This window comes from Orbicella faveolata, unplaced genomic scaffold, assembly GCF_042242905.1.
Source record: "Orbicella faveolata isolate gen_17 unplaced genomic scaffold, um_ofav_v1 contig_47, whole genome shotgun sequence".
Classification (NCBI taxonomy): Eukaryota; Metazoa; Cnidaria; class Anthozoa; order Scleractinia; family Merulinidae; genus Orbicella; species Orbicella faveolata.
The window spans coordinates 23,115,446-23,142,707 of record NW_028301577.1 but is presented as its reverse complement, the minus strand read 5'-3'; the positions used below and the strand labels follow the sequence as shown (position 1 = coordinate 23,142,707).

The following is a 27,262-nucleotide window of genomic DNA, read 5'->3' as shown; positions in this document are numbered from 1 at the left end:
TTAGCTTAGGGTTAATTTTTTTTGTTTTTTGATTCACCTGTAGCTCTGATCTTCACACCCGTAACAACCTTGACCGCACGTTATTACTGGTCAACCGCAAAAGACACAGACGATCCAATGAACCAATCAAAACTCGAAGTCAATAAACGCAGCTGACGCAAAGCGCGAGAAAACGCGTGCAAGCGAGGCACGATTGGTTCCTGTTTCACTTTCTGATTGGATGAAAAAGTGGCGCGAGTTTTTCAGCCAATCAGGGGTATAGCATAGTAATGCAAGAACCAATTAGTTTTTTGAAAACCACGCTAACACGGTTTATTTATTACTTATTATAGACCTTACCACTCAACAGGTGTAACAGAGATTTGCTAACAAAGTGTTTTCCCCGCATGATCACCGAATACAAGCTCGTGCGAGGCGGCCGAGCCATGAATAAACCAATGCCGATCTCGCGAAAAATCGCATTAGCTTAGCGGGATAGAAAACTAGAAAACTAGATTTTAATTTTCGTCAGTTTATTTAACTAAAGAAATATGAAAAAACTAATGAGCCTGATCAACACCCACGCCTTTTTATTTCACAAGTCTACAATAACTTTCTGTACAAATTCGGTTGAAGGTCATGGCTCGGGAAAAAGAGCTTAATTATTTCTCATCACAATGACCTTTGTCCTATTTACAATGTCATTCAATTCATCTTATTACAATTATTTTAAATTTGTTCATGTCATCATTAGTCATGTCATTTTCTTAATGAATTATTCTTCATATAAATAAGCAATTTTCATTGCAAGTACATAGAGTTGTACAGTAATCTGGCCGGCCAGCCGATGTCTCAAAGAAACAAGGTGTTTGTACTACTACGTGTGGCCTATTTACAGACATTTTCTCTACAGTGATTTCCACGGTAAACCTATTTTCTCCTTTTGCTCTGTCCGCGGCTGGGACGAAATAAATAACATATCTCGATAATGTTTGAAACTCTTTTTATCACGTGTAAGGCAATAGCACGACGAACTAAAATTCGTACTAAAATCGGAATTTGATTCAATAATATTTTTTTGCGATCTTTCGGTAACCGCCAAAATATAGAACATGCAATTTTCGAAACAATCGCGACCTGCGTGAAAAATTGCATCTTGAGATTACATTTTTACATGTGGATTAATGTGCGGAATGTTGCCAAAATATTCCATGGAACCCAAGAGTGGTCAATATCAAAATTCTCCTTAAAGCACTACTGCAAAGCCTCCTAGTGGCTGTTGTAAAATGCATGGATATCAGAAAGGAGAAGAGAGTTTCTGATCTTAGGACTAACCACCGCAACGTGGATAACAGCTGAAGTTTCGAACGTCAGTATGGTGAGCGTTAGCAACATCGATGATTTTAGTCGAAAGACGTTATATTTACACATTTGATAGTTTTAAATGATGTAAAGTGATGCTCTTTGATCGTGAGATGGAGTTGGAAATTCCCTACACTATTTTTCATACTTTTTCAGTCGAGGCGTTTTCCCAGAGAAACTGAGTGCTTGCCATTATGCCAAAAATTTTGGAAATTTCGGTGGGAAGTTAAGTAGGGCGGTCTGTTACGGTTCGGTCCGACCGGGTCATTCAGGACAACCTCTGGAGGTTGTCCATTTTGATCAGTCAGACCGAAATTTGCCCGTTACATTTTACCAAACCAGTTCGTCGCTCTACTTCTCCACTCGTGTGGGAAAATGAGAATGGGAATAGAGAATGGAAAAAGCCATCCCTCTCGGTTGGCCCGGTTTGAACGGAAAATGTCGTCCCAATGGTCTCTAATCGATTGGTCTAGCATAACGGAAAGCACCCAATGCGGCCAGTGTCTGGGCCTCATCACGCAACGCTAACCTTGAGGGAGGATTGCGTGACAACAAGGGATGGTGATTTGTTCAATGATGAAATTCTTCATACGGTGGGCCGGGTTGTTCGAATGCCGGTTAACGCTAGCCCAGGATTAAAAGTTAACCGAAATATTAATTTTTCTTGTATAAAAATGTTTTTCACTGCCTATGTTTTGTGTAGTTTGAGATTATTTAAACTCAAAACTGAAGGACGAACAATATAAACAGAAAAGCTCACCGAACCGAAAAAGTTTCAAAACTGCGATCAAAATTCTCGCTAATCCTGTTAGTTAGTTAATCCTGTTAGTTAATCCGGTTAGCCTAATCGGGCTTTGAACAACCCGGACCAGCTACAAGAAGAGTTTAAGAAGTATATTAGAGAACTGCATATTGAGCTAAAAAATATCAGAAGTCGATCAGAGAGCTTGAGGTATTTTGCTGAAGACGTTTCATCAAAATTTAAACCAATGCAGTCTTTGTCTTGGCCTGAGTTTGAAGTCCTGAAGTGATAGCATCCACGGAGCTTTATAAATAAATCTTCTTTAGTGCATGAAAGCAGTGATTAATGTCTCTTCAAAAGCTGTTTGTAATGTTTCGATTTGATAAATCTTGGAAAACAGTCATGGTACATAAGAGTAAATATATGGTCCTGTGCCACTTGAAAAGTGTCGTTGTCTGGATTACTCATATTTTTGTCGATTTCTGCTCGTACTTTGGCGTCGATGCTTACCTGCGAAGAAAAAGAACACAGATTGAACGGGTAGGCACGTAATACGTGCTAACGTTTACTTGAAGGTCGTTCGGTAGGGATTGCTCAGTAGCCCCACAAAACATCCACAAAAACGATGAAAACGTGGCAGAAATATTTCTTTTATCTATAATTCGCATAAAAGAGAATTTGATTTCAAGAACGGAAGTAGAAGTTGTTTCTAGCTTATTTCTAACCTCTGTTGTTATCTTATAGAAATATTCCTGTTTTTGGTGTCTTGAGTTCTTGATGTACTTGGGGAGTTTGGTGAGGACTCGAGAAGTTCGAACTACTCTCAGATATCGCCTCGGGAAATTATTATGCTTGTGTAATGCTCCCCTAACTCCCGTGTGCATCCATTTAACTATTAGATTATGAGGTCGAGATTTTTAACTCGTCATGGTTACCCGAGTCAACTATCACGCATTGCAACCGAGAGGGAATAATCTAATTGTTTTAGACAGTACAAATCTACCAGCCGCTCACACTTTGTCTAAATCCTCTTCACAGACACTTTGAAAACGCAAAGAAGTGGCCGCCATTTTGTTAACAAGGGCACACTGCTAGGCTACTCACCATCAACAACAGAATAGATAACGAGTCGAGTATTCAATAAGAGAACGGCATTCGTGAGAGAAAGTTAGTAGATGCGTACTAAAACTCGGTAGATGTGCACCAATTTTTTAAAATGATTCGATCATTCAAGCAAGAATTAGAAAATTTAACTTACCTCTGTGGGTGACAGCGTAGAGACATAGTCCTCATAGATCACCCTGGCTTTTTCTGCTCGAGTGTTATCATCTGCTTTCTTGTATTCCTCTACCGCTAGCCAGAAATTAAGGTTCTCCTCTCCGTATTGTGAACGAAGAAAGTCTTGAAATAACTGCACACCAAACTTGTGTTTCAACACCGATTCAAACGACGTCGCCCATTTTTTAGCCTCTTCAGGAGAGGGCCTGTAAATTGAGGGAGAAGAGTCGTTAATACCGTGGCGCAGTAAATTTAGTGAGTTTAAATGAGTTTAAGTAAACTATGATCGCCACGCCGAGGACAAAGTTGATTAAAAAAATGAATATAAATTTTACTTACAAATCCAGCAATACTCTAAAGTAATTTAGTTTGTTTCTCTCTGTCAAAACTATCACGAAACTAAATATGGAATACAGCGTAACGTAAAATTCGAAATATCAATTTTAAATATTATCCGTCGTGGTTTACGTTCTCCACACAACGTAGAATTTAGTCATTTCACGTTGTTATTTGTGTTTTTTCCTAGAAGTTTTATTTTAAGTTAAAAGGACCTCTTGCAGAATCACTGTGTCAAATTTCTCTTCGTAAAAGTCAGTGGAACCTCTATATAACGAAGTCCTCGGTATAACGAACGATACTTCCTCGCCCCAGTAAAGGATATGAAAAAGAACCCCGATATAACGAAACCTCGATACAGCGAACATATTTTTGCCAGTCTCTTGGCCCTTCGTTATATATAGGTTCCACTGTACATGTAACAGGGTTCTAAACCTTACGTTTTTAATTTTCATGGCCCCTTTTTATTCCACTTACCTCCAGCATTAAACGCAATTACAAATTTTACGATTTTTCGTTTCAGGTGCAAAGTTAACAAATTTTGCGATTTTCCGTTTGCGATTTTTCCTTAACTTGACGATTTTTCGTAACTGCGTTCAATCCGCGAAAATCGCAAAAACTTTCATTCTCGAAAAGAATAATGAGGCGTAAATTATCTGTATGGACAGTACAGGCCTCAGTGAGTTAAATTATCTAAATTGGTAACTCGCCTCTTTACTTCGAAACAAGCCGTTCTTTTTAATGTAATCACAACCATCGGACTCTTTATGCCGCCGCAAATTAATTACCTTTCGCAGTCGAGGTCTTTCTCTTTTTTGGCCAAAAGTGCCGCTGTAGAGTCTTGTCTGTTAGGAATAGATACATGTTAGAATACCTACTCAGATGTTAAAGTTTAATCACGTACTTATGAAAGCAATAATTACAGAACGATACTAATTTGAGGATAGTAAGTGAAGTGGGCTGCAATGATTATTGCTCTCACGATGGAAATGTTCTTTCTCGCGAATCATGCCGGGTATGAGTTTGAATTTTCAGTCTCAAACATACCGTTGATCAGTGCATAAGGAACCGGTTATTTTTCATTCCCCGCTAAGTGAAAAGTCGGGGAAAATACGTACTTTAACAGCTTTTCATAACTGTAAATAAAACTATGAAGGTTTTCATTTTTATCCGGCTCCCTTTGCAGTTAACTGTCGTAAACGTAATTTTTTTTTATGGAAGGTATCACATTTTACCTAAAACAGTGACCGCCTCGTCTAAATAAAAGTAACCGGAAAATATTTCCTTTATTAATGATAACGTGTTTGAGTTTGCTGGGACGAAATGACATCCCAATTTCTTCACTCAGTTCCCCGGATGAAGACGCGTGGTGTTTAAAAGCCTCGTTAATCAGGGTGCACTCCATTGTATTTCCCTTAGACAATTCCTACACACGTCGCCACGTCACCACGTCACCTACAGATATTGAATTCTCATTTTTGGCAACGCGGAAAACATAGTCACTTTTATGAGCGAGAGTAGTCGATCTTCACCGCTCCGAATCTATGAAAAATGCTGTGACAAAAATTATTTCACTTGCACTTAAATTAATATGGCAAGACAAATAAACGCTGACGTTCGCCGGCTCGGCATTTTCGAGGATTACAACAACAACTAAAATGACAACGATTTTTGTTGTCACTCTTGTTAATCCGGACGAGTAAAAAAACTTCACCAAACAACTCACCTAGCGCCACAGCATGCGTACCAGGTGGTCTTACCAGCTTGTTGTCCGTTCGGGTCCTCCGGGGATACTGCCGAGGAACACCCTCCCATCGGCTACGAATGATCAAGAAAAAAAAAAGATCAGAAAGGTTAAACCTGCACATGCAAAGTCACCTCAGTTTATTGCCGGTAACCTGCGCTCTTGTTGAAAATCTTTTTTTAGTTGGGATAGAATGGATTAAGCCGGCGTTTTTGTTTCTTGTTGCTAAGAAACAACAGGTTTAAGAAACAACAGGTTTGCCAATATGATTTCGCAATTTCTGCTATTTTTGACTGGAAGGTGAAGGTCGCGAACTTTTCGCGACCTTACATTCACAGCCTTTCTTTAATTTTTTTCTCAATAACGAATGGTTTCTTCAGTAGAACGAAACGATACCTGATAGCACCAGAGTTAAGGAACAAACATTTTCGGGCAAATTTCGTAAACATAACCGTAGAATTTACAACCAATCAGAAACCACGGTTGCGACGTCAAATGATTAATGATTATTGTTGCCACGGTGATATGCCAGTCGCTTGAAATCCCGTCACTGACAAAATCGCGTGCTCAGTCAATACTTAAGGTCATTCCGCTGAAATAGACCCTGCACTGAGAGTTTTGTGAAACTTTGCCTATTGATTGTTTATATTATAGGAACTTAAATTTTGAAATAAAAATGAGGGGTCCTCATGTTCGTTTAGGAGCAAAAGCACCTTGGTTATACCCAATAATTAATCCTTATAATAGCACCATGATTGTAGTCACGATTACTTGCTAAATTCACGTTTCCGACAATTGTTTTTGCTTTACACTGAGAATTGGTCCATATTTATTTTACACAGAGAAATTTATTACTCAATTCAAAATAACAGAAAAAAATGATAGGTCACCATACTCGTTTGCGAGAAAATGACGATTTACCTCTATGGCGAGGTTCAGCCGTAGAAAAAAAGCCGCCATTTTACAATGCGCGCGAGCTAATCACGCGCTAAATTATGCGCAGTAGGAATGCGCAATGCAATACTGGGGAACGACCTTAAACAGGTGACCCCGACCGAAAGGGAAACCTTGTTCCCAGGGTCCTCTCTCTTCTGCGAGATAGAGATAGGACGCTGGGAACGAGATTGACAAAAGGGATGTTAGAAACTATCAATACAATCAACAAAGACGCCGATAGAAATGAAGCTATTGGAAATCTTATTCTTGAGCGAATACAAAAGCAGAATTTGATTTTGTGACGAGTTTAGCGGACTAATCCCGAAAATCTGGCGTACCAACACCGACCAATCGGTGTTACCTAACAGTTTAAAAAAGTTATTGAGCGTGTTAAAAGTTTAAACCAATAGGAAAATAGATTACATAGTGATATCGCGTTATAAATGACATATCTTAATAACTTAGACTTAAACCTGGACTATAAATCGTATTAAAGAAGCTTAAAGGGCATCGACGAGGATTATTAAAGAGAAAACAAAACTTAAAAAAAACAGTTATTTGTGCAGAGTTTTCCTCGTGTGTAAGACACCCCACAGAGTTAAAAAATTTCACCGTAGTTTCTGTGTTCGAGAGTCAGAAAACAACGAATTAAAGATTATAAATTCTGGGACAAACATTTTTGCGACAAAAGTACTTTGGGAATTACAAATCATAAAAAAAGAAAAACTAATATTTTCTTCTTACTAAAAATTAGCAGTTGAATATTCATTGATTACGATCTCCCAGCGCTAAACGTTTTCATCAGAGTACTTTTCCCTGATTCATGATGGTTCTTTCAAGAAACAATCAATTTATTTTTCTAAAAATATAAACGAATCGAACTTTGGAACTTGCCCAAACCAGCCAGCCAACTTTAATCACTTAATAATCGATTTACACAGCCAAACAGAGGCCTTAAAAGTCACTGGTTTTACTAACTCGAAGTTTGCGCGGATATTTCCTATTTTTTCTAAAGCATTATCTGCATTATTTAAGATAAGAAATACAATTCGCGCCACCGAGCCGGAAAAACAAATTTTGCCCGGAGCAAAGATTCATTCAGTTGTCCAGAGGGTTTGTTTGTCATTTGGAGCCGATGTTTGCTCAATAATCACTCTAAATTTTAATGAATCTCTCCTCATTCCGCGAGCGTTATATTTAATATTTTACGAACTATGGTGCATATTCATGGCATCAATATTGTGGTAAGCGTTATATTTTATCATACGTCAAAAACATAAAAACCGAACAGTGATCTATAAAACCAGGCGTAGTAGATTTCTATAGTTGTATCAAGGTCCTATAATATAACCGCCGGAAAACATAATGAATTAACCTTTAGTTGGACTAGACAGTTGCAGGCACCTTCTAACTGTTTGAAAAAAAAAAAATGCCAAAGAATGCTTTGAACGATCTTATGCTTTCATTGAAACAAATTTGGTATTTTTCATTCAAATCCATGTACTCTGCCTGGAAGCCCAATTGACCATATTAACTGAAAATAAAAACTGAGGTTTTCAAATGAGTGAAGCTTACAATCGTGCTGTCCTGCCTTCGACAACGTTCAACGTACCTGAATTAAATATTAGCGTGTAAACTTCATATTACGATATGCTAGAATATGAGTGATAACAAAATTGTGAACGACAAGAACGCCTACTGAATATTCACTACACCCGCGTCGAGATATATTCAAATTTCTGTTTTTGGTAAAAATCATCCTTCTTGTTGTCCGTTCCTCGTTAAGTACATTTTTTTTCGCTAGAGCTATAATCATCAATTTTCAAAGTTGACAGTATCGCAAAGAATAAGTTACCTCATTTTGAAATTCTTTGTAGGCCGCCATGTAATTTCTAGACCGTCGCTGGAATCAGTACTGTATGAGGTAGCGCCGAAAATTAATTGCTCAGACTTCGAGAACGCGCACTTGATCAACTGGTATTCTGTCGCAAGTGCAAAGCAATTTAACGAAAACAGATTACATTTTCAGGAAAGGTTTAGAAATTCATTACTTCCAGGCTAAGCAGGTGTTTTTAGCCGTTTCTGAATAATTACAAAAAGAAGCCTTTAAAATTCGTCCTGTCATGCATGCAGTCAGTGGTTGGATGTTCTCCATCACGTCAGAATAAATGGTGCTTTTTTTAACATTTATTTTACCTCTTTAAGTGAAAAGGACTTTCCACACAATGGCCAGCTTTTAGTCTTTCTTTCTGGCAGGATTAAGACCTTAATACTTTAATACCACGGGACAAATGGATTCGCCATAGACAAGCCTCTCTCTGAGCGTGTAATTTCCGACTGGGCGTTAGGTTTGCAGTTGAACTTTTCAATATATCATTTTGTGACATGAATGGCACGAAAATTTCGTAATCCTTACGCGTAAAATAGTTGATTTGGAATCCAGATCCAAACAATCGCCTTCGCTGGCCTTTGAAACGTGTTAAGTGCAACGCAACAGCAAAAAAATCAAAACACCAACCCATTGAACAGTGATGCCATTAGCCGATATGAAACTCTCATTGTTTTGTTTTGTTTCGTTTTGTGTTTTTATTCCATCCTTTTTGCAGAGATTTTTTTTCTCTGTAGTTGCCAGTTAGAAAAAGTTCAATTGAGACATTCTGAATGTAATCTTCTTTACAATAACGTTTAGCTGAAATTATTTTGTCTATCGTGACAAAAACCAGCAACTTCAATGCAAAAATAAGTGATTACGGCCATACAAATTATGATAAACTTGCAGCGCCTACACGCTTTGGTTTCTTTAATGCGCAATTTTATTTTTATTTTTTTTTTATTTTTTTATTTTTTTTCATTTCCGTATGCTTCGCACGAACTGATGAAGGTCACGTGTTTAACAGTCAAGTTCTCTATGAATAAAGAAATCACATATGTTCACAAAACTAGACAAAAGGGACGAACCAACCCTCTTCAAATAAGTCATTTCGACCAGAATAACTATAGCAAAATGCATGGTTTCCCTTCCGCTAAAATCCTATTTGAAATAAATCTCAGCTGTGGTATTGAAGTTTGCCGTAAACTTTTTTTCCGGGAACTCAGAGGAAGTTTAACGTAAAATGCGATTTTGACTTCATTTTAATGACTTGCAAGCAGCCGGGAGCCTTGAATATTTTGTGGTTTTTCTTTTTCTCTTTTTCTTTCTACTAATTAGATCAGCGAGTCCTATTGGTTCCCCGTACACTGTAATCGGCACCTTTAAAGCATTTACATTTTGTTTGGAAAAAGATTTGTTATTAAAATCTTAGCAGACTATAACCGCCAGCCTTCTTTCGTCCGATTACAACCAACTGGGAACGAAAGAAAATCGAGTTTTCTTGAGCACGGTCGAGTTTTACTGAAAGAGAGAGAATTAAGCTTACCCAAATTTGATGCTCCTCGTTGCTGTGACTCGCCAGTGTCTCGAAAAAATACCTTTCAACGTAGAGTTTTCAAGTTAGAGAGCTTCCAGTTTAGTGGCCATTTTGAAGCGTTGTACTTAATCTGGCAAAACCTTGGGGCAAACTGTTTCACAGTCCTTAGGTAAACCTTTTTTTTTTCTCAGGAAGCGTGTCATATATCAAAGCTTCTTTCTTCTTAATTTTATTTACTCTAACGATACGGATATTTTTGTCGGAATGTTCCTTTGAAGTTTGCCATAATGCTGCAATTGTGACTGCCCTTGTGTTAAGTTACAGCATTGATTCTGTACACGGTAACAGAAACGCTTCGACTCTGACCACCGTTGCCGTGAATCCAACGCGTGCAAAAAAACTGTAGGTTCCTTAACAGCTTAGATTTTCGCGTACAATTTCAAGGGAAGCCCTGACCCTTTTTAAAAAATATTTTCCTTTCCTAGGTTATGAAACTCAACATTTGGCTTAAAAATTAATTACTTACAAACATTTCCTCTTTTTCGGAATCTTTGAAATGTCTTTCTTTCATTTCAGATGAGCTGGATTTGATAAGATGTAATAAATTTACCAAGCAATAAAACTTTGAAGCTATGCAATAACGGTACAAAAAAAACATGATAAACATAGGTTTCAAAAATATTTGTCAAAACAAATTGAAATGAAATTGCAAAAAAATGAAGGTAAACAGAATTCCGCACCGAATCTTTTGTTCTATACTCAGTAAATTTCGCTTTAATTTAGAGAAGATTTTGTATGAAGAAATAGGTCTGTGCTGATTCTCCCATCTGTCCGCTGGAACCCGAATCCGACACGGAACAAAGCACGTCCGTAATTTAGGCGAAATCATCAGCACGTGTGTTCAAAAGAGATCCTTTAATTTCTTTATCTGTCAGTGTAGTCCCCGCTTAACCCTAACCCTAAACCTAACCTCAGCTTAATGAGGGCACCTGGAGAAGGAATCTTAGTTCTATTAAACTCGTTTTTTCAAATGTTCGTCATGTAAACGATAAAGAAGCGTCAAAGTTTTCACAGTGGAAATGACCAAGACCACACTGATTGAATGTACTTTACATCTGGCGTAAGATTATGTCCGAGGGGAACGTAACATCCGAAAAACCGTTACATCCCAGAGGAACATTATATACCGGGGATCGTTATATCCGACAGGAACATTATATGCGGAAGATCGTTATATCCGAAAGGAACATTATATCCCGGAGATCGTTATATCCGAGAGGAACATTATATCCGGGAGATCGTTATGTCCGAGAGGAATATTATATCCCGGAGATCGTTATATCCGAGAGGAACATTATATCCCGGAGATCGTCATATCCGAGAGGAACATTATATCCGGGAGATCGTTATGTCCGAAAGGAACATTATATCCCGGAGATCGTTATATCCGAGAGGAACATTACATCCCGGAGATCGTTATGTCCGAAAGGAACATTATATCCCGGAGATCGTTATATCCGAGAGGAACATTATATCCCGGAGATCATTATATCCGAGAGGAACATTATATCTGGGAGATCATTATATCCGAGAGGAACATTATATCTGGGAGATCATTATATCCGAGAGGAACACTATATCCGAAAGATCGTTATATCCGAGAGGAACATTATATCCCGGAGATCGTTACATCTGAGAGGAACATTATATCCGGAAGATCGCTATATCCGAAAGGAACATTATATCCCGGAGATCGTTATATCCGAGAGGAACATTATATCCTGGAGATCGTTATATCCGAGAGGAACATTATATCCGGGAGATCGTTATGTTCGAAAGGAACATTATATCCGGGAGATCGTTATATCCGAGAGGAGCATTATATCCTGGAGATCGTCATATCCGAGAGGAGCATTATATCCCGGAGATCGTTATATCCGAGAGGAAATTTATATCCGGGAGATCGTTACATCCGATAGGAACGTTGTATCCGGGAAATCGTTAAATCCGAAAAACTATGATATACGAGACGAATGTTATATCCCGGGGGTCGGTATATCCGTGAGGAATGTTATATCTGAGGGATTTTTTCACCCGATAGGAACCTTTATATCTCAGTGGGGGATCGTAATTTCTAGAGGAACGTTATATCTCGGTGACCGTTGTATAGGAGACGAATGTTATATCCGAGACTAACTTTATATCTGGGGTATTGGTACATCCGAGAGGAACGTTATTTCAGGGAGATCGTTATTTGCGCGCGGAACGTTATATCCTGGTAATCGCTACTTCCGTGTTTGTTATAACGGGGACTTACCCAAAAAAGTTCGGTTAGCATGTAACGATATGGTCCTAAATCAGTAGCGAGTCGTGCTGCCACAAGTCCACAACTTCCTCAACTCAGGAGAGCATGAAGGTAAGAGATTTAATCCCATATATGGGCCTTAGTCCTGACGCAATCCTTCTCGAGCTATTTTTAGACCACTTCCGGTTTCTGAAATAGCCAATCATGTGACGTGGGTTTCACTTACGTGGGCAGCCCAAGCGAAGACACACGCATTTTACATCCTCTGGGAAAATATTTACGTAATACAAGTGGTAACATTGTCTGCGGAAGCACTGGATACCATGGCTAAAAATAACTTGAGAGGGACTACCTTGGGAATAAGCCCTACATGTATATAGGAGATATCTCTCTCACCTTTTATCTTCTCTTCATCCTCTCTTGTTAGTGTCATGAGGTGACTTTGGAATAAGATGTAATATCGTATTCCTTCTTAAAGGAGCTCAGTTACGGTATTTTGAGCTATTTTGGCCACGTACAAAATTACCTTAAAATTGAATGAAACCTGAAAAGAGTACTTTTCTAGGACAGAAAAACACCAAAGAGATAATAATAAACCATAAAAGAACAACGATGGTCAAGGATGGAGAAGATTAACACGGATTGCAAACGACAAACTTGAAAGATTTAGCCTAAACTTTTCAAGATGCGCAACCGTGGCGTAAATCCTTTCTAGAACAGTAGTCATTTGGGAGAGGCAGAACTCATTGCAAAACACGACCACGACATTAACTAAAATTAAGACATTTTTAGCCCATGGTTGAGAATATCAAGTTGGCTGTATCACGGTTGTTGGAATTGAGAAACGAAGATCACAAACGTGTGACACCCTAATTGCTTCAAAAGCGGAGCTCAAAATTTTAAGTCTTTTCAGACTGCCTGGCATAAGGCGCATGGCTTCAAGAGCTTGTTTTTCGAGATCTTTCCGACTATTTGTTTCTGAATCAATCAAATCGTTACCTATTCTAGGTTAAACGCATTGTCTCTCACTACTGAGCCAGGGTGTTAAATGTTTATTAATGATCTATCTCAAAAAGTAAACCATCAAAAGATCAAACAAATCGAAAACAAAAGGCCACGATGATCAAGTTTCTTCAACATTTCCCACTGGCGAAAACCTTTATTCGCGAAATGACGGAAGTTAATCCAAATGCTAATTTTGCAAGTCCCAAATTTGCTAGATTTGAAAAGTGAGCCCGTATACGTAAACATCGTTCCGCGGTCGTTAGAAAGCACAGAGAAAAAACAGGTCACCAAAGGTCTGTAAAAACTTTCAAATAAAGTTGATCATTTGGGAAATTTCTACTAAAAGCTGAACGAAGCAAAAATCGAAAGCCGGATCACCTAAGTTACTGTTTCATCTTTCTCAGTTCGAAATGGACTAAATATAAATTGCTCCGTTGTCATGGTAAATCTACTACCGTTCGTTTTGATTTTATGCCTTAATTATCGCTCACTTTTTATTCTTAATAGCTCCATTTCCTCCAAACGGATCCTCCTCGCTAGTTTGCAAACAAATCGTTAAATCGAACAAAACATCTTTTCTTATTTTTAGGAGAGAAAAACATAATATTCCCCTCCAAATCTGTATTTACCCTTCGTTTGGATCGTTTACCGCGGTCCAATACTCTCTGAACACTGAAAGAGTTTTCTAATATTTCGAACTGTCTTGAAAATAGCTCTGACATGGGGGATTCAAAATGAATATTAGTTCCTCGATATATCCGATGTCTATTCTTTGCTTTATGCATGTAAAACTGGATGTTTTCTCTACTGTGTTTTCTTTCACGCTGGTTGGGGAGGTCATGGCTTTTTCGTAGATCGAGAATAAGTTATTCAACATGCAATGAATTGGTTTTCTCGCATCAGCGAACAAAGTCTCGCTCGATCATTAAAAATGACCGTTAATGTCTGTCTATTTTCTCAACAGCTACGGAAAAGTGAATTTGGCTCTCTTAAGCTCTCACTTCGTACAACGGTTTCTTGATCTTTAGGCATGAATTCTGGGGAAACGTTAATTCAGCAGTAACTCAACGCTTGTCGTCGTCTTAAATGTCAAGAAGTCAACCAAACCATTTCAACTCGTCATACCTTGAGAAGTTTTCGAGCCAACGCCGCCAGCATTACCTTTGTCATCTCCCACCTCGCTCTTATCTCGTGTTTCTTTTCAGAATGACTAGCTACGAACGTCGAGTAGGTCGACCTACAAGCGCATTAAACTTTGGTGCCATCGTTCTTGCAAAACATAGAGAGCTAAATCCACTTATCTTGAATGGCTCGCGGCAATATTGAGAAAGTCTATCCCTGCATAAATTTACCCTCAATAGTGGATTATGTGATGTATATTAATAGTATTTTGGACCCCCGCCAATGACGCTTTGTTCATTAGCTGCGAAGCCTGTAATTTCACAATTTTTCTTGCCAAAAATAGCAAGAACAAGTACTTTAATTGCGAAGAAAATAATGTTAAGTGATTTTAAAATTAGAAGCCTATCACTTGCGATCCAGCTGCAGTATCAATCAGAGGTGATTTTATGCAATATACGAATTCAGATATGAACCAATTCCTGTCAGGATCTTTTTCATTAAGACCTCTCCGTGTTTCTTCACAGAACGTAATTAGAATTGTGATCAGCACTAAGGCTGAAGAGCGGAGCCGCTTAACAGAATAACTAGTCGACTGAAATCAAAGCAAATCTTTTTGCCGTTGCTTAAGGAAGAATCTCATTCAGGAAGTGAGAATAAGTACACTCTCTATTTTCTATGAGAATATTGGTTGTCCAGCCCAGGCTGAATATAGTTATTTTTCTGCCAATTTTAGGCTGAAAATATTCTTGTGAATATTCTCAGATTATGGCCGGCGCATGACATTTCCGTCTGACTTTGATGGTGTTGAAGTCATTTTGGAGCCAGACTGCAGCCGGGCAATAAAGTCCGATATGACACACATAACTTCTTGCAAAAATGTTATTAGCATCGAAAATACGGCTAGTGCTGTTTTTTTTTTGTTGTTTGTTTGTTTCTTTTGTGGCTAATTTGCCGTTTAAAGGAAGGAATAGTTTCATACGGTTTAGTTAAAAACATATAATTGTATAGTATTTACAAATTTTCAACACAAAATTATATTCTTTTCAAAATCTCAGCCTCGAGCTTATTCTTAAAATATTCTTAAAATTTTGCAATTCTTACAAAATTTATTCTTGTATAAAAAAAAGGGAGTGAACCTGCTGGTTTGGAACTGGATAATGAAGATGACAAATCTGGAAACTCGAGGTTTCCTTTCTTTTAAATTAAGCAAAATTAAAAATGAAATGAAATAACATTTCTCACGAAAGCTCTTTCTATATCAGGTTCAAACATATTATTGTTCTCATTACCCTTCCAACGTACGTAGAGAGCAACTGAATGTCTTCTACATTTATTAAAATATCATATTTATATACCGTGCAGTGAAATTTCTGGCTTCATTCTGTCTCGCTAAGATAATTTAACGAGTGAACATCTATCTCCATTAGACGGAATCTATCAAAGCAGTTTCCGTATACCTTAAAAATGATGAAAAACGACGTCAGTTTTATACTGTTGTAAGTGAATGTCAGTTAATTAAGGCTTCACAAAGCATTCCGCCAAAATGCAGTCAATTCTCTGGTTTCTGTTTATTGATCAATGAAATTAAGTTTGAGCGGTTGAATATCAGTGTTATTATATTTCTCAGTTACTGTGCGCGCTGTGATTGGTCAATTTAGCGGGCCCTATTCTTCTGTATATGCACTGCCCGCTAAAATTTAAAGTTATTTTTGTTGCCAAAATGTTTCGTGATTGATCGCTTAGTGTTCTTAACTTTAATAGTAAGTAAACGTTGAAAACTTTCTTTCACTTTAAATTGTGTATTAAAACGTGCTGACGACTTAAAAATGATTTCAAATTGACTCGTTTTGCTTTCGACGTGCCTCAAAATTTTGAAGCCGTTCCGCGTGAACAGAAATTGTTCCCGAACTCGTCAGACACACATTAGAGATATAATAAATTTGGTACTAGCCTCGTCTTCTCGGTGCGTACTGTAAGTTACGGATCCTCGTTTTTTCCCCTTCGATTTATGGCCCGCACGCTTCGAGCTTAGGCCACAAATCGAAGGGGAAAAACCTCGGCGGTAACTTACAGTACGGACCGAGAAGACGAGGTAATTAAGATGTTTTCAAAAGAGTGTGTCAAGATGTTAGTGTACATAGTTCTATACTTGAGCAGAAGGAAATATTTTGCTTTTTATTGAGTTATAGGAACACAAGTGGATGTTTAGAAGAACGAGAAATGCTGTGCGCGCAAGAGCCGATAGGCGAATGTTACAGCCTTTTCGAGTTCTCCAAAACTTTCACAAGTTTCAGCTTTGGGTGCTGTTACAATGTGCTTTCTAATGAACTATTGTCCACACTGAAAAAGCTGTGGTGTACATGTCTCTCTTTCTGATACAGTAACTGTAGTATTTCGTGCCACTGGCACCGTCAATTTGATCAACTTGCGGGATACTGTATAGAACTATCTTAACGAAAACAACGCCCACGCGGCTAGTTTCCGCTATATAAAGCCAGAAACCAGAATAGTGTGCCGGGAAGTTAGTTTAACTTTCAATGAACGATTATCTTATATCTGATCCGTTCGCTCGGGCCATATTTTCAGAATGAAAAGATTTTCAGAAGTGTGAGAAGCTGAAAGATGAATATGGAGTTACAGCATTGTCTACAGTTTTTCAACTGCTTTTGTGTGAATAGTCTCGGTCAGTTTTGTCCAAGAGACGTTATTACTAATTCGTGGTTAGTAAGAGGGCGTGGATGGGGTTAAACTGACAGCTGAAAAATGATGCGTTTTTCAAATAAGCTGTAAAATTTAATGATAGTTGAGAAATGGGCCGAAATTTTAACTGAACAGTGATATTTCAGGCCCCTCCTGACCCTCTAGGTAACAAGTGAACCTTAAAAAATCCCTCGGTATTTTGATCATGTTTTCGTGATCATTCGCCACTAGGTCTGCACAGCTGCACACGGTTTTCAAAGTTATAATTACTTACCTTTTCATCACGTTTTGTGCGTCATCTCTGACAATCAAAACAGACGGTTTTGAGGAATGACGTACTTTTGGCAATCATTCGCTAATTTTAAAACGATTAGGCTACTCGCCCCCGTTTTCTATGAGCGAATAGTCAATGAGGCGAAGCTGAGTTGATTACATAATAAGGGAACTAAGCAAACCACGACGGCGCCGCCAACGAGAACGTCGCCGAACAAAAGGTTTAATGAGCAAAACAGTGGGTATAATTTAGTGTATTTTTGAGCCTAAATGCTAAGAACAGTTTCAAGACCAGCGCAAAACCTTGAGAGAACCAATCAGATTCGATGAGAGAACCAACCAGCTAATTATGCATATGCAGAATCACGTGACCAAATTTTTCAAAAGATGAGTCCTTTTGTGATAAATTTGGGAATTCTACCCAAAACAAGCTCTAAAACGTCAGGAATGCCGCAGAAGTTGGATTTTAGGTTTTTACATTAACGTTTTGATGCAGGAATTCTTGTTCGAGATTTCAAGCATCGCTTGTTTCAAGAAAAGCTTTCAAAAGATACACTTTGTTGATGGTCGGGTTTTAATATAGTGTTATGTGAAACGTCAAAGTTGCTGACACCTTCACTTGCGCTGAAAGCTAGAAGGTTCTAAAAGTCTTTTCAGGATAAAGTTGAATTTATTACTACTATATGTCCCTTCATAGTGCATGCTCATGGTCGGGCGTTACAATTTTTTTCCGGAGATCCAAATGGCACTATCTTCCCCCTTTTCACCAAAACAGGAAAAAAACAATTCCCGCGCAAAAGTAAGCGTGTGTCTGAATCAGTGACTGATTGACTAAAAAGAATATGTTCAAGGCTTTGAATTCGGCTTCGACAATTTGGATAAAAAATTACTACTAGAGTACCTTAAAATTAACAACAAAAACGTATTCTTTTCGCACTTGAGAGTACAGTAAGCGATAAATTTATGCCGCTTGTTGTCCATCGCGTTAAAAAATATCCGGAAAATAATTCGGATAAAACGAAGAGAGAATATGATATATGATATATGGTATCTTTTAAACCTGGTGCAAACTTTTCCTTCACGCCCTGAGTCCGCAGTAGGCGATTTTCTAGATTTTCCGCTCCCAGTCCATGATTTTCAAAACTGTTCGGAAAATCATTAGGATAAAACGAACAGAAAATATCGTGTAATATCTTTTAAACACCTGGCTCTGGTCTATTTTTTCCCAGTCTTTTTATCGCTATTTTGATCGACTTTCTGTTGATAGTTAAATCTTGTGATATTTAATTTTTATTTTTTCGTGTGTCGTGGGCGCGTTCGATTGACACAATACTAAGGTACCATTCTTTAGGTTTATTTCTTTAAGGGCAGATTTCGCGAATGAAATTGGTATTTTAATAAAGACAATTTTTAGAAATATAGACCATTTTAATGCGTTATCTCAAGCGGCCATGGTCCGTTTGATATCCGGGCCGAGCTAGGGCGGAAAAACGGAAACGCTTGCACGAAAAAGTGCCTTCTATATCACCGTGCCCTGTGATGCAAACAAACACGGTAACTTTCAATTCGCTTGAAAGAAACATTCTAGTTTTTTTACATTAATTTTTCGGTTAAAGAAAGCTGCTCTCGTCTCCTGACGGCTTGGGTAGAAATATGACGAATGCAATCCTGTGATCTGTAACATTCGGAAACTGATACTACAGAAGCGAGCTACGGAAAATAAAATGCGGTTGAAAAAACATTGACTGCTTCGCTTTCTACGAGTTTGAAAAAATGACAAAGATAAATTTGCGCTCTCTTAATATTTGATTTGTCATTACAAGAAAAAAGAAACACGTTAAGCTGCATGTATCAATTACATTTTTCTGATGTACATATTTTTTAATGGTCTGGAAGAAACTTGTCTAGGATGACGCGAAAAATATTTTCTCTTTTTCTTTCCCAACATGTTTGAAAGTTGAAATTTTGCTGTTATAGTACATATTCCAGCATTTTTAATCAACCTTCATGCTGTTTGTAAATAAATGCTACAAAGCTATATGCGCCTGAAGGAAACCACGTATTTTAAAACGAAAAAAAAATATATTGGAAATTTGACAATAATTTCATTCCTTTTTTTTGCCGGTATCGCACCGCAATGGCATAAACTCTTACATTTCGTGCAATGGAGAACAAAATATTTCTTCATACATACGTTTAACTGGTGAATATGTCGCCATATCTTGTGATAAGCCGCCATGGTTTTGCGTGAGTGTAAAGCAAGCGTGTAAAATCAGTTGTGGAAATTTTCTCCTTCTTCGGAAGATGTTCTAAAATGCTTTCTGGATCTCGCTATATACTTCTGTGGAAATCTCAGTGTGTCGCCCTAACTCGATGGCGCTTCTCCAGCCGCCAGCAGAGCTGTTTACTTGGCATATATGACATATTACTTTCAAATTCAATATCCTGAGGCTAAATGACAGAAAGGCTTGTCACTTTAATTGCAAGACGTTTGTCAGCATCGGTAAATGCAATATGACGACAAAGATGTCTTCCTCCGGAAACTTCGTTCAGTTCGCACTGTTAAATTTGTCTTTTAGATAATTGTCTTTTATGCAGCTGCCCTAGTGTTGTTTAAGTGCCCTGATTTCATTAGTTCAGAGAGAGGTTACCTCACAAAAATCCATTAGAAGACAAAACGAGGGAGAAACTTCAAAGGAAGCGATACACTTGGCCGGTAACTACTTCGCGACAGAGGGTCTGGGCGAAGAGTCATAAAAGTTCAGTTGTCCTTGTCAACCAAAAATATTTCAGATTATTAGATTCACTCTTATCCACTGAAATTAAATTGCTGCCTTTTACTACCGTCAGTAAGTAACGAGGTCCAGACATAATTTGTCAGTTATACTTTGAATTTCGCCTTGTTTATTTGAACGTATTGGATTTTTGTCAGTAGCTAGTTACGACTAAATTGAGATGTAAATTATTTTTCGCAGTCTGTTGTCTGGGATTCCTTCCTTATTACGTTCTCCTGGTAGAAATGGTTAGAAAAGTATCATTCGTTCTTGAGCTTATTTCTCAGCATTTAAGCCTATTGCTTTTAGTTATTTATCTTTTTTATTCTGTCCATGATCCAGCTTGGTGTATTGGCCAGTAACATACAGCCCCCATCAAAATTAAAAGGGCTCTTTTGGAGATTAGACAGAGTGACTGATGAATGGAAGTTTTGAACAGACAGCCACCTGGTTCCTCTTCAGACAGAACAACATCGAGGGAGGATAATGGCTAAGAAATTTTATTTCCCACATCGGCCTTAAAGATGATTTCCAGTCCGTACTGCGCAGTCTCATCGCCCTAATGTTTATGTGTCTCACTCGATGGAATGCGAATCGAGGTTATTCGTTACAAACCACATACCTTATCTTTGAGGCCTTTCAAATTCTTTTTCCAACAGCTTCATTGATTTTTACAGCTGCCAAGTTGTTTCATCAAGTGATATGAGAAAGAACGAAGCATAAAGCTTCGCCTCCATAATGGCGGTTGACTTGAAAATTTGAATTTACTTCATATAAGTAGTTGCCAAATGTTACATTTTGTGATGTCTTACATGAGACAAAATGAAAAAATGCAAACAAACTCTCGAGAATGCGCAGTACGGACTTGAAATCATCTTTAATCCTGAGGTTGTCCCTCTCAAGTTATTTTTGGATCACTTCCGTTTTTGGAAATCCCAGGAGGACCTAGAAATAGCCAATTCTGTGACGAGAATTTTACTCGCGTGGACAGCCCTCGCGGCCTCACACGCATTTTCATCCTCCACGAAAACATCATCGCAACACGCGTGGTAACATCCGCAGAAGGACTGGATAACATATCTAAACTTTTTGGTTACCTTTCCTCAAATTCATTAATATTTCATGAAAAGGATATCTAGATTTTTACGATTTTATTTCTTCGAGTTTTCCTCAGTTTAACTTTTGATTGAAAAGATATATTTAACACGAAAGACCGTGTTTGACCACATTTCCAAACACCTCAAAGTTCGTCAAAAATACTCCGCTACCCGTCGTATGTTCAACTCTCTTCTCGGTGTTTGAAAATGTGATTAAACACGGTCTTTCGTGTTTGGTATATTACTAGGATTTGAGGAGGTAACTCTTTTATAACCTTATATCCCTTCTCGGCAACAAGCAGGGAGGTTTCAAATACAATGTGAGCCCAAGATATTAATTTATTTGCTCGATCATGGCGTCTAAAGAACAATCGACGTAGAAATGTTTCTAATGTTTCTTACCCAATTAGAAACCATCGTGATCAACAATTGCTGGTTTTCAGTGTCACGCAATTCAAAATAGATCAAAATAAAAATCAAAACCGGTCAATAAATAAAGTCCAGAATCTGGGAAATGAAAGAAGGTAAATATGCAAAGACTCTCGCCAAAATTCTGGTCACAGCAATTTTTCTTATGCGAGATATGCGGAGACATTTTTTACCCAAATTTATAGAGATTTGTATGCAGACGCCATGCTGGTGCCCATCCGTATGGGCACCAACATGGCGGCCGGAAACCAACAGAAACATCTGTCACTGAGTTTTGCTACAAAAGCGTGAATTTATCCCTCGAGGAGCTCTAAAACATTAAAATAATACTTTTTCTAAGACATGAACTGTTCAGATAGCCAAGTTCCCCGAAGTAAGTCACTTTTTTAACCATCATGACAGCTCTCTTGGTCGTCATGTAAGTGCCGCGTCACGCAAAAGCTTAGAAATTCAAGCGTAGTGTATCACAAAACCAAGAACCCATTCGGAGCGAAAATTTGTATGAATATTAGTTTTCAGCTGCTCTTATACATCATTTAAGTAAAATCTCAGGAAGATCAATAGTTTGGTAGTTCGAATTTTGGTGACGTCACGTGAAAACCAGCTATAAGCCAGCTGACAGTCACACCAGCATGATGCCATAAGGATACGTTACTTAGCAACTTGGGTAGTGAAAACCGTGGGCTCATGCCCCTCGTTCATGCCCTATACTCGTCCTTTTCTATAAGAACAGATTTTATAAGAATATTGAGGCTAAAATTTGTAAAATTTTAAGAATATTTTAAGAATAAACCCGAGGTTGAGATTTTGAAAAGAATGTGTTAAAAATTTGTAAATGCAATACAATTATACGTTTTTAAATAAGCCGTGTAAAATTCTTCCTTTCTCTAAACGGAAAAACTTGCCAAAAAACAACAAAAACAGCACTAGCCGTTTGTTCGAGACCAATACCCATTTCTGAAAGAAGTTATGTGCGTGATATCAGGTTTTGCCTGCAGGCTGGCTCCAAAATTTCTTCAACACCATCCAGACACCAAATACATTCGGAAACAAATATGTCATACGCTATAATTTAAGAATATTAACAAGAATATTTTCAACCTAAAATCGGTAGAAAAATAATAACTTATTGAGCCTCGGCCGGAAAAAACAATATTCTTATAAAAAAATAAAGAGTGTACTATAATCTGACAACCTTCTACCTAAAGTAGTTAGCATCGACTGCATTAAAGATTGTGAAGACTCCCTGTTAGAGACCCACCATGTAACAATGAATCCAGCTGGCGTTAAATGAAAGCAAAGTGTCACAGTTTGTAGACTTCTATTGCCAAACGTATTTATTCAACAACAATGAGAATGTTGAAAATCATTAAACTCAGCTTTCCAGCGTAAAGCACGTTTGGGAGACTTGCATGGAGAGCGAAAAGCGTTATTTTGACCAGATTTTCAGCATGGTATTTTTTGTCCTCAGGAGTAAATTGGCTTTCCCTGGTACCGGATGTCAACTTTATCGCAGGAATTTCCGTCCTTTCTGCCTTCCCCATGGGATGAGCCGTGCATTGGATAAATTCTGGCAGCCTCGCCTGTAAATATTGCTATCTGAAATAGTATTTTTATCCGCCCCTATTGTCCAAATTCCAGTAGCAGCCCAGCCCCCGTTGTAATCTTGAATGTTGTAGGGGATGTGCCGTCATTGTTATTGGTAGACTTGAAATAGAATGGGATTCAGTCTTTTCCCCTTGTTTCCTGTATGTGATTGTTATTTCGCATACACTTTTTCTTTTTTATAAGAATATGTTTTATAAGAACATTGAGGATGAAATTTGCGAAATGTTAAGAATATTTTAAGAATAAACCTGAGGCTGAGATTTTGAAAAGAATATATAATTTTGTGTTGAAGTTTGTGAATACAATAAAATTCTTCTTCTCTCTAAAAGGCAACTCTAGAAATAGCCAAAAAGCAACAAAAACAGCGCTAGCACATTTCTGCAAGAAGTTATGTGTGTGATATCAAGCTTTAATGCCTGCAGGCTGGTTCCATAATTACTTTAACACCATCCAGACACCAAATAAATTCGAACACAAATATGTCATAGAAATGTCATACGCTATAATCAAAGAATAGTTCACAAGACTATTTTCAGCCTAAAATTGGCAGAAAAATACGAATATTCACCCTCGGAAGGAAAAACAATATTCCTATAAAAAAAGGTGTACATTAAGATAAATATTTGGATTCCTAATATAGCTTTCTCCAGATTTGTTGCATTTCCTTCTCTTTTCGGTGTTTGAAACGAATACTTAAAAAATGGCGGTGTGCTGCTGAAAATTATCTACTAGTATTAAGTCGAGAAAATTGGCTCTTGGACTACCCGACAGCCAGACTCATTTAAGCGAAGAAAATCCTCGACCGAACCGTAAAGAGTACCATTTACTTACTAACCATTCAACTTATGATTTATATACACAAAGGAAATGCGTGGTAACGGCCGTTCTAGACTTTCTTTGTTGCCTGGTCAAAGTGTTGCCTCTGAAGACAAATTCAAGTATCATACAAGTGCCAAAAGTGTTGCTATGGGTAACCATGTTATTTTTTTATCTCTTTTGTCTTGATTAATGTTAATAGCTGGTTTGGGGCACTTCGTTAGATAAATGAGCTAGTACTTCTCGTAATTACAAAGATGTGATTTAAACGACGATGTCGTTTTGCGGAGAACACTTTTTGAACGAAAATGTACAGTCAGTTTTGAAAACTAAGAAAATAAACCGCAGCAAACTAACAGAAAAATTAGGTTATTTTGTGAAAAAAACAAAACAAAACAAAACAAAAACAATCTTAAAGAAAGGCAAAGAGGTGATAAATTTAATGGAGTCTAGTTAATATTTTTTGAAAACTCGTTTTCAATTATTTAGAAACTCGAAATATTCTAGCTACTTCCCCAGTTTAGTTTACAAACTGAAATATTTTCCCGGTAGATTACGTAACGGAGAAAACTCTGGGAATGTAACTTGTGTAACAGATGTAACTTGTGTGATGTTAATCAACAAGAAATCACTTTCATATCTCTAAAATATGTCGCCGCACATTTAAAAATAAATCGTATTTGCATCCATGTACATATCGCCGATTGAGCGGAAGATAATTTTTATTAATTTCTGCCTGCGCAAGATAACAATTTATTTCCCTCGGAGGTCGTTTTAACAAGCAAGAGTACAGAATGAGCAAACTGAAAAATAAACGGCTCTGAAAACAACAGTTTATGACGGAAGTTTGGTTGAAGAGTGTTTGTGTTCTGAAAGGGTTTGTTGATTATCAACGAGTGGATAAATGTCATGGAAACATAGCAAGTTTTCAACAAATAGGTTGAATAAGTAGTTATAGACCTCAAAATTTACACCTGTTTTGTTGTAAGACAAAGTCGCAACTTTCTTTGTTCGTAGAGCAGTGTTTCAGTAACATGAATAAAGTGCAATAAATTTTGCATCAACCACGAAACATTATAATTCCTCCTTCAGAGGATTTTAACTAACTAGTTGCTATTGGCTCATATCAAGAGTTTTGAATAGACATACGCTGCATGCCTAGATGATTGAAAATTTTATTGAAGTCTCAAAAGCAAGGGCAGAAATGGAAAACGCACGCATCTTATTCTTCAAGCTTCCGGCCCTTTGTGCTGGTAGAAAAAAGAGGATTTACCTTACAGATGTTTTTTACAGTCAGCTTCAGCTCTTTTGAAATGTAAAAGTCACCCTCAGAAGCTGTGTTTGTTTAAAATATCCCTGCACTAATAGCAGTAGATTTCCTTTGCGGTCGAATGTCGCCTTGGCAACGCAGAATGGCCTGATGCAGAAAAGAGAGCCTTCCGATGATCCATATGCAAATAAAAGAACAAACATGGACCCTTTTGTCGCATTTCAATAAATGACAGTTAAATCTGTTTTCTCTTTCTTTCTCGTCTGTTTTAATTTCAAGGCAAGCTTACATAAATGTTTAATAACCAAGACGGCAAAATTTTTTAACCCGCGATCTGAAACGTACTTTGAATAACATCTTTAATTTTGGAATTGCCTCTCTGCGGGCCTGTCTCCCCACGCGCCAAGGCTTGAGAGTCACTTGGCTTCTTTGCTATTTCGCAATTTTCCCTCGATTCTTTAAAATTCAAGACGCCTAGATCAAATTTAAATGGTTCCTTCATTTTTGTCTTGAATTTGCATTCAGTAAACAAGCTCGAGTCGTAATTCACGTTCATTATTTCATGCAACGACGCCTCCGCTTTCGACTTCTAACGCGACCTTTTTTTTTTCTGTTCTTGAAATAAAAATATTGTTTTTTGTTCGTCAATTTATTGGGGTTACATAATAACCCACAACGCTAGAAAAGAAGCAGTATATATCGATCGCTAAATGTCTGAGTTTCTAGCGTCATTAGACGAACATCAAAACATAGTTCCATGGTAAATAAAATTAAACCGCTTCTCCTTTTTTCTCTTCCCGAGTTAGTTAAAGAAAAAAAAGGTTACGCTCGCGCATAAAACAGGACAATCTTTGTCCTGCGTTTGTTCCTTGGAATGTTGTCAATGTTACTGCTACTGCAGAAACCTGCAATATTTTCAACCGAACACTGTAGTAAAATGGATACGCTGAAGGTAATTTCAGGCATCGATACCTGGATTAGGTTCAGCCGATAACTTTAATTATCACACGCCAGAGCATAAACCGCATTTTGAGATACTAGACAAGCCGGGAAAATTTCCGGCCAGGCGAGTTTTTCTCGCAGTAACCGAGATCGCCATTATAGTTTCGAACTAATCCGAAAATGGAGTTGTTCGAGTGCTTGTTGTCAAAATTGTGCAGCACAATTGTTTGAAATGGTGCTTTAATTTTTACTACGGTGCTTCGTATCACGGTAAAATTATTTCAAGCCGTTCTGGCGTACATAGCGGCGATTCGATAAACTCGTATTACGTGAACGATAAGGCATGAATCCACGCTGATCGTAATTTCAAAATATGGCTAAATTTACGTTTTCAAGTTAGATGTCAATATAGTCAAGACTTACCGCGATTATTATACCAATGCGAGGGCTTCAAGAAACCTTTAAAATAATAGCCAGTCTTTGTACACACTTGTTATTCATCGCGGAGTACGTACAGGTTCACATTACGTTGCGGTAGATTTTCGATTTCTTCTGCCACCGACGCTCGCTTGCTTGCCCTCGCGTAAATATCAGCAAGTTTTCCTTGTTTTAACCTGAGACGCCGGCGGGTTAAAAACAAGGATTTCTCTTTTTTGACTGAAGCAAAACACCTGAGTTATAAATATGGCCTCGTTTAGGAGCCCAGCGCTCGGCTATACAATTGCAAATAGGGTTTCCAAGGAAACGAGTGTTTTGGCGACCGGTGTGTTCTTCTCATTGCAGAGTCAAGATGTCAGGGAAATTGCAATTATATATCACATAGCTGATAAACAACTTTGCTAGACATCAATTTACGAATCGTTTAGTACATGAGAGAAGGACGCAATAAACTGCTGGTCTAATTTCTTTATCGCATTTTAAAATTCATCTACGGATCAGCGAACATAGCATGTCAGTTCATGATTAGACATCTCTATTCTCTTGTCAATTCCTCTTATTTACACAGCAGTCGGCCTAAAATATAAAAATGGTAATTTCCTTCCTTTAGAGCATTACTTTGTCGCGGAATTGTTCACCTACAAAATCCGGCATCCTTGCGATATTGTTGCTGGGTGAGAAAAGGTAGTGATTTGTAGC

At 37.9% G+C, this 27,262-nt stretch overlaps 1 protein-coding gene across 5 annotated transcripts; it reads right to left on the bottom strand.

The window, feature by feature from the left end:
- Positions 1-547: 547 nt before the first annotated feature.
- Positions 548-27,021, bottom strand: LOC110061127 (regulator of G protein signaling 19-like). 5 transcript variants are annotated; one of them, XM_020767961.2, is made up of 5 exons: positions 26,549-27,021; positions 5,424-5,515; positions 4,486-4,542; positions 3,342-3,567; positions 548-2,593 (listed from the first exon to the last, which is right to left on the bottom strand). In XM_020767961.2, exons 2-5 carry the CDS (start codon positions 5,510-5,512, stop codon positions 2,426-2,428), a joined length of 540 nt encoding a protein of 179 aa, XP_020623620.1. In that variant the 5' UTR covers positions 5,513-5,515; positions 26,549-27,021; the 3' UTR covers positions 548-2,425. The 5 variants fall into 5 exon arrangements, with proteins under 5 accessions (XP_020623620.1, XP_020623618.1, XP_020623619.1 ...); XM_020767959.2 differs by lacking the exon at positions 26,549-27,021 and adding an exon at positions 19,384-19,823; XM_020767960.2 differs by lacking the exon at positions 26,549-27,021 and adding an exon at positions 14,220-14,446.
- Between the last annotated feature and the right edge of the window lie 241 nt (positions 27,022-27,262).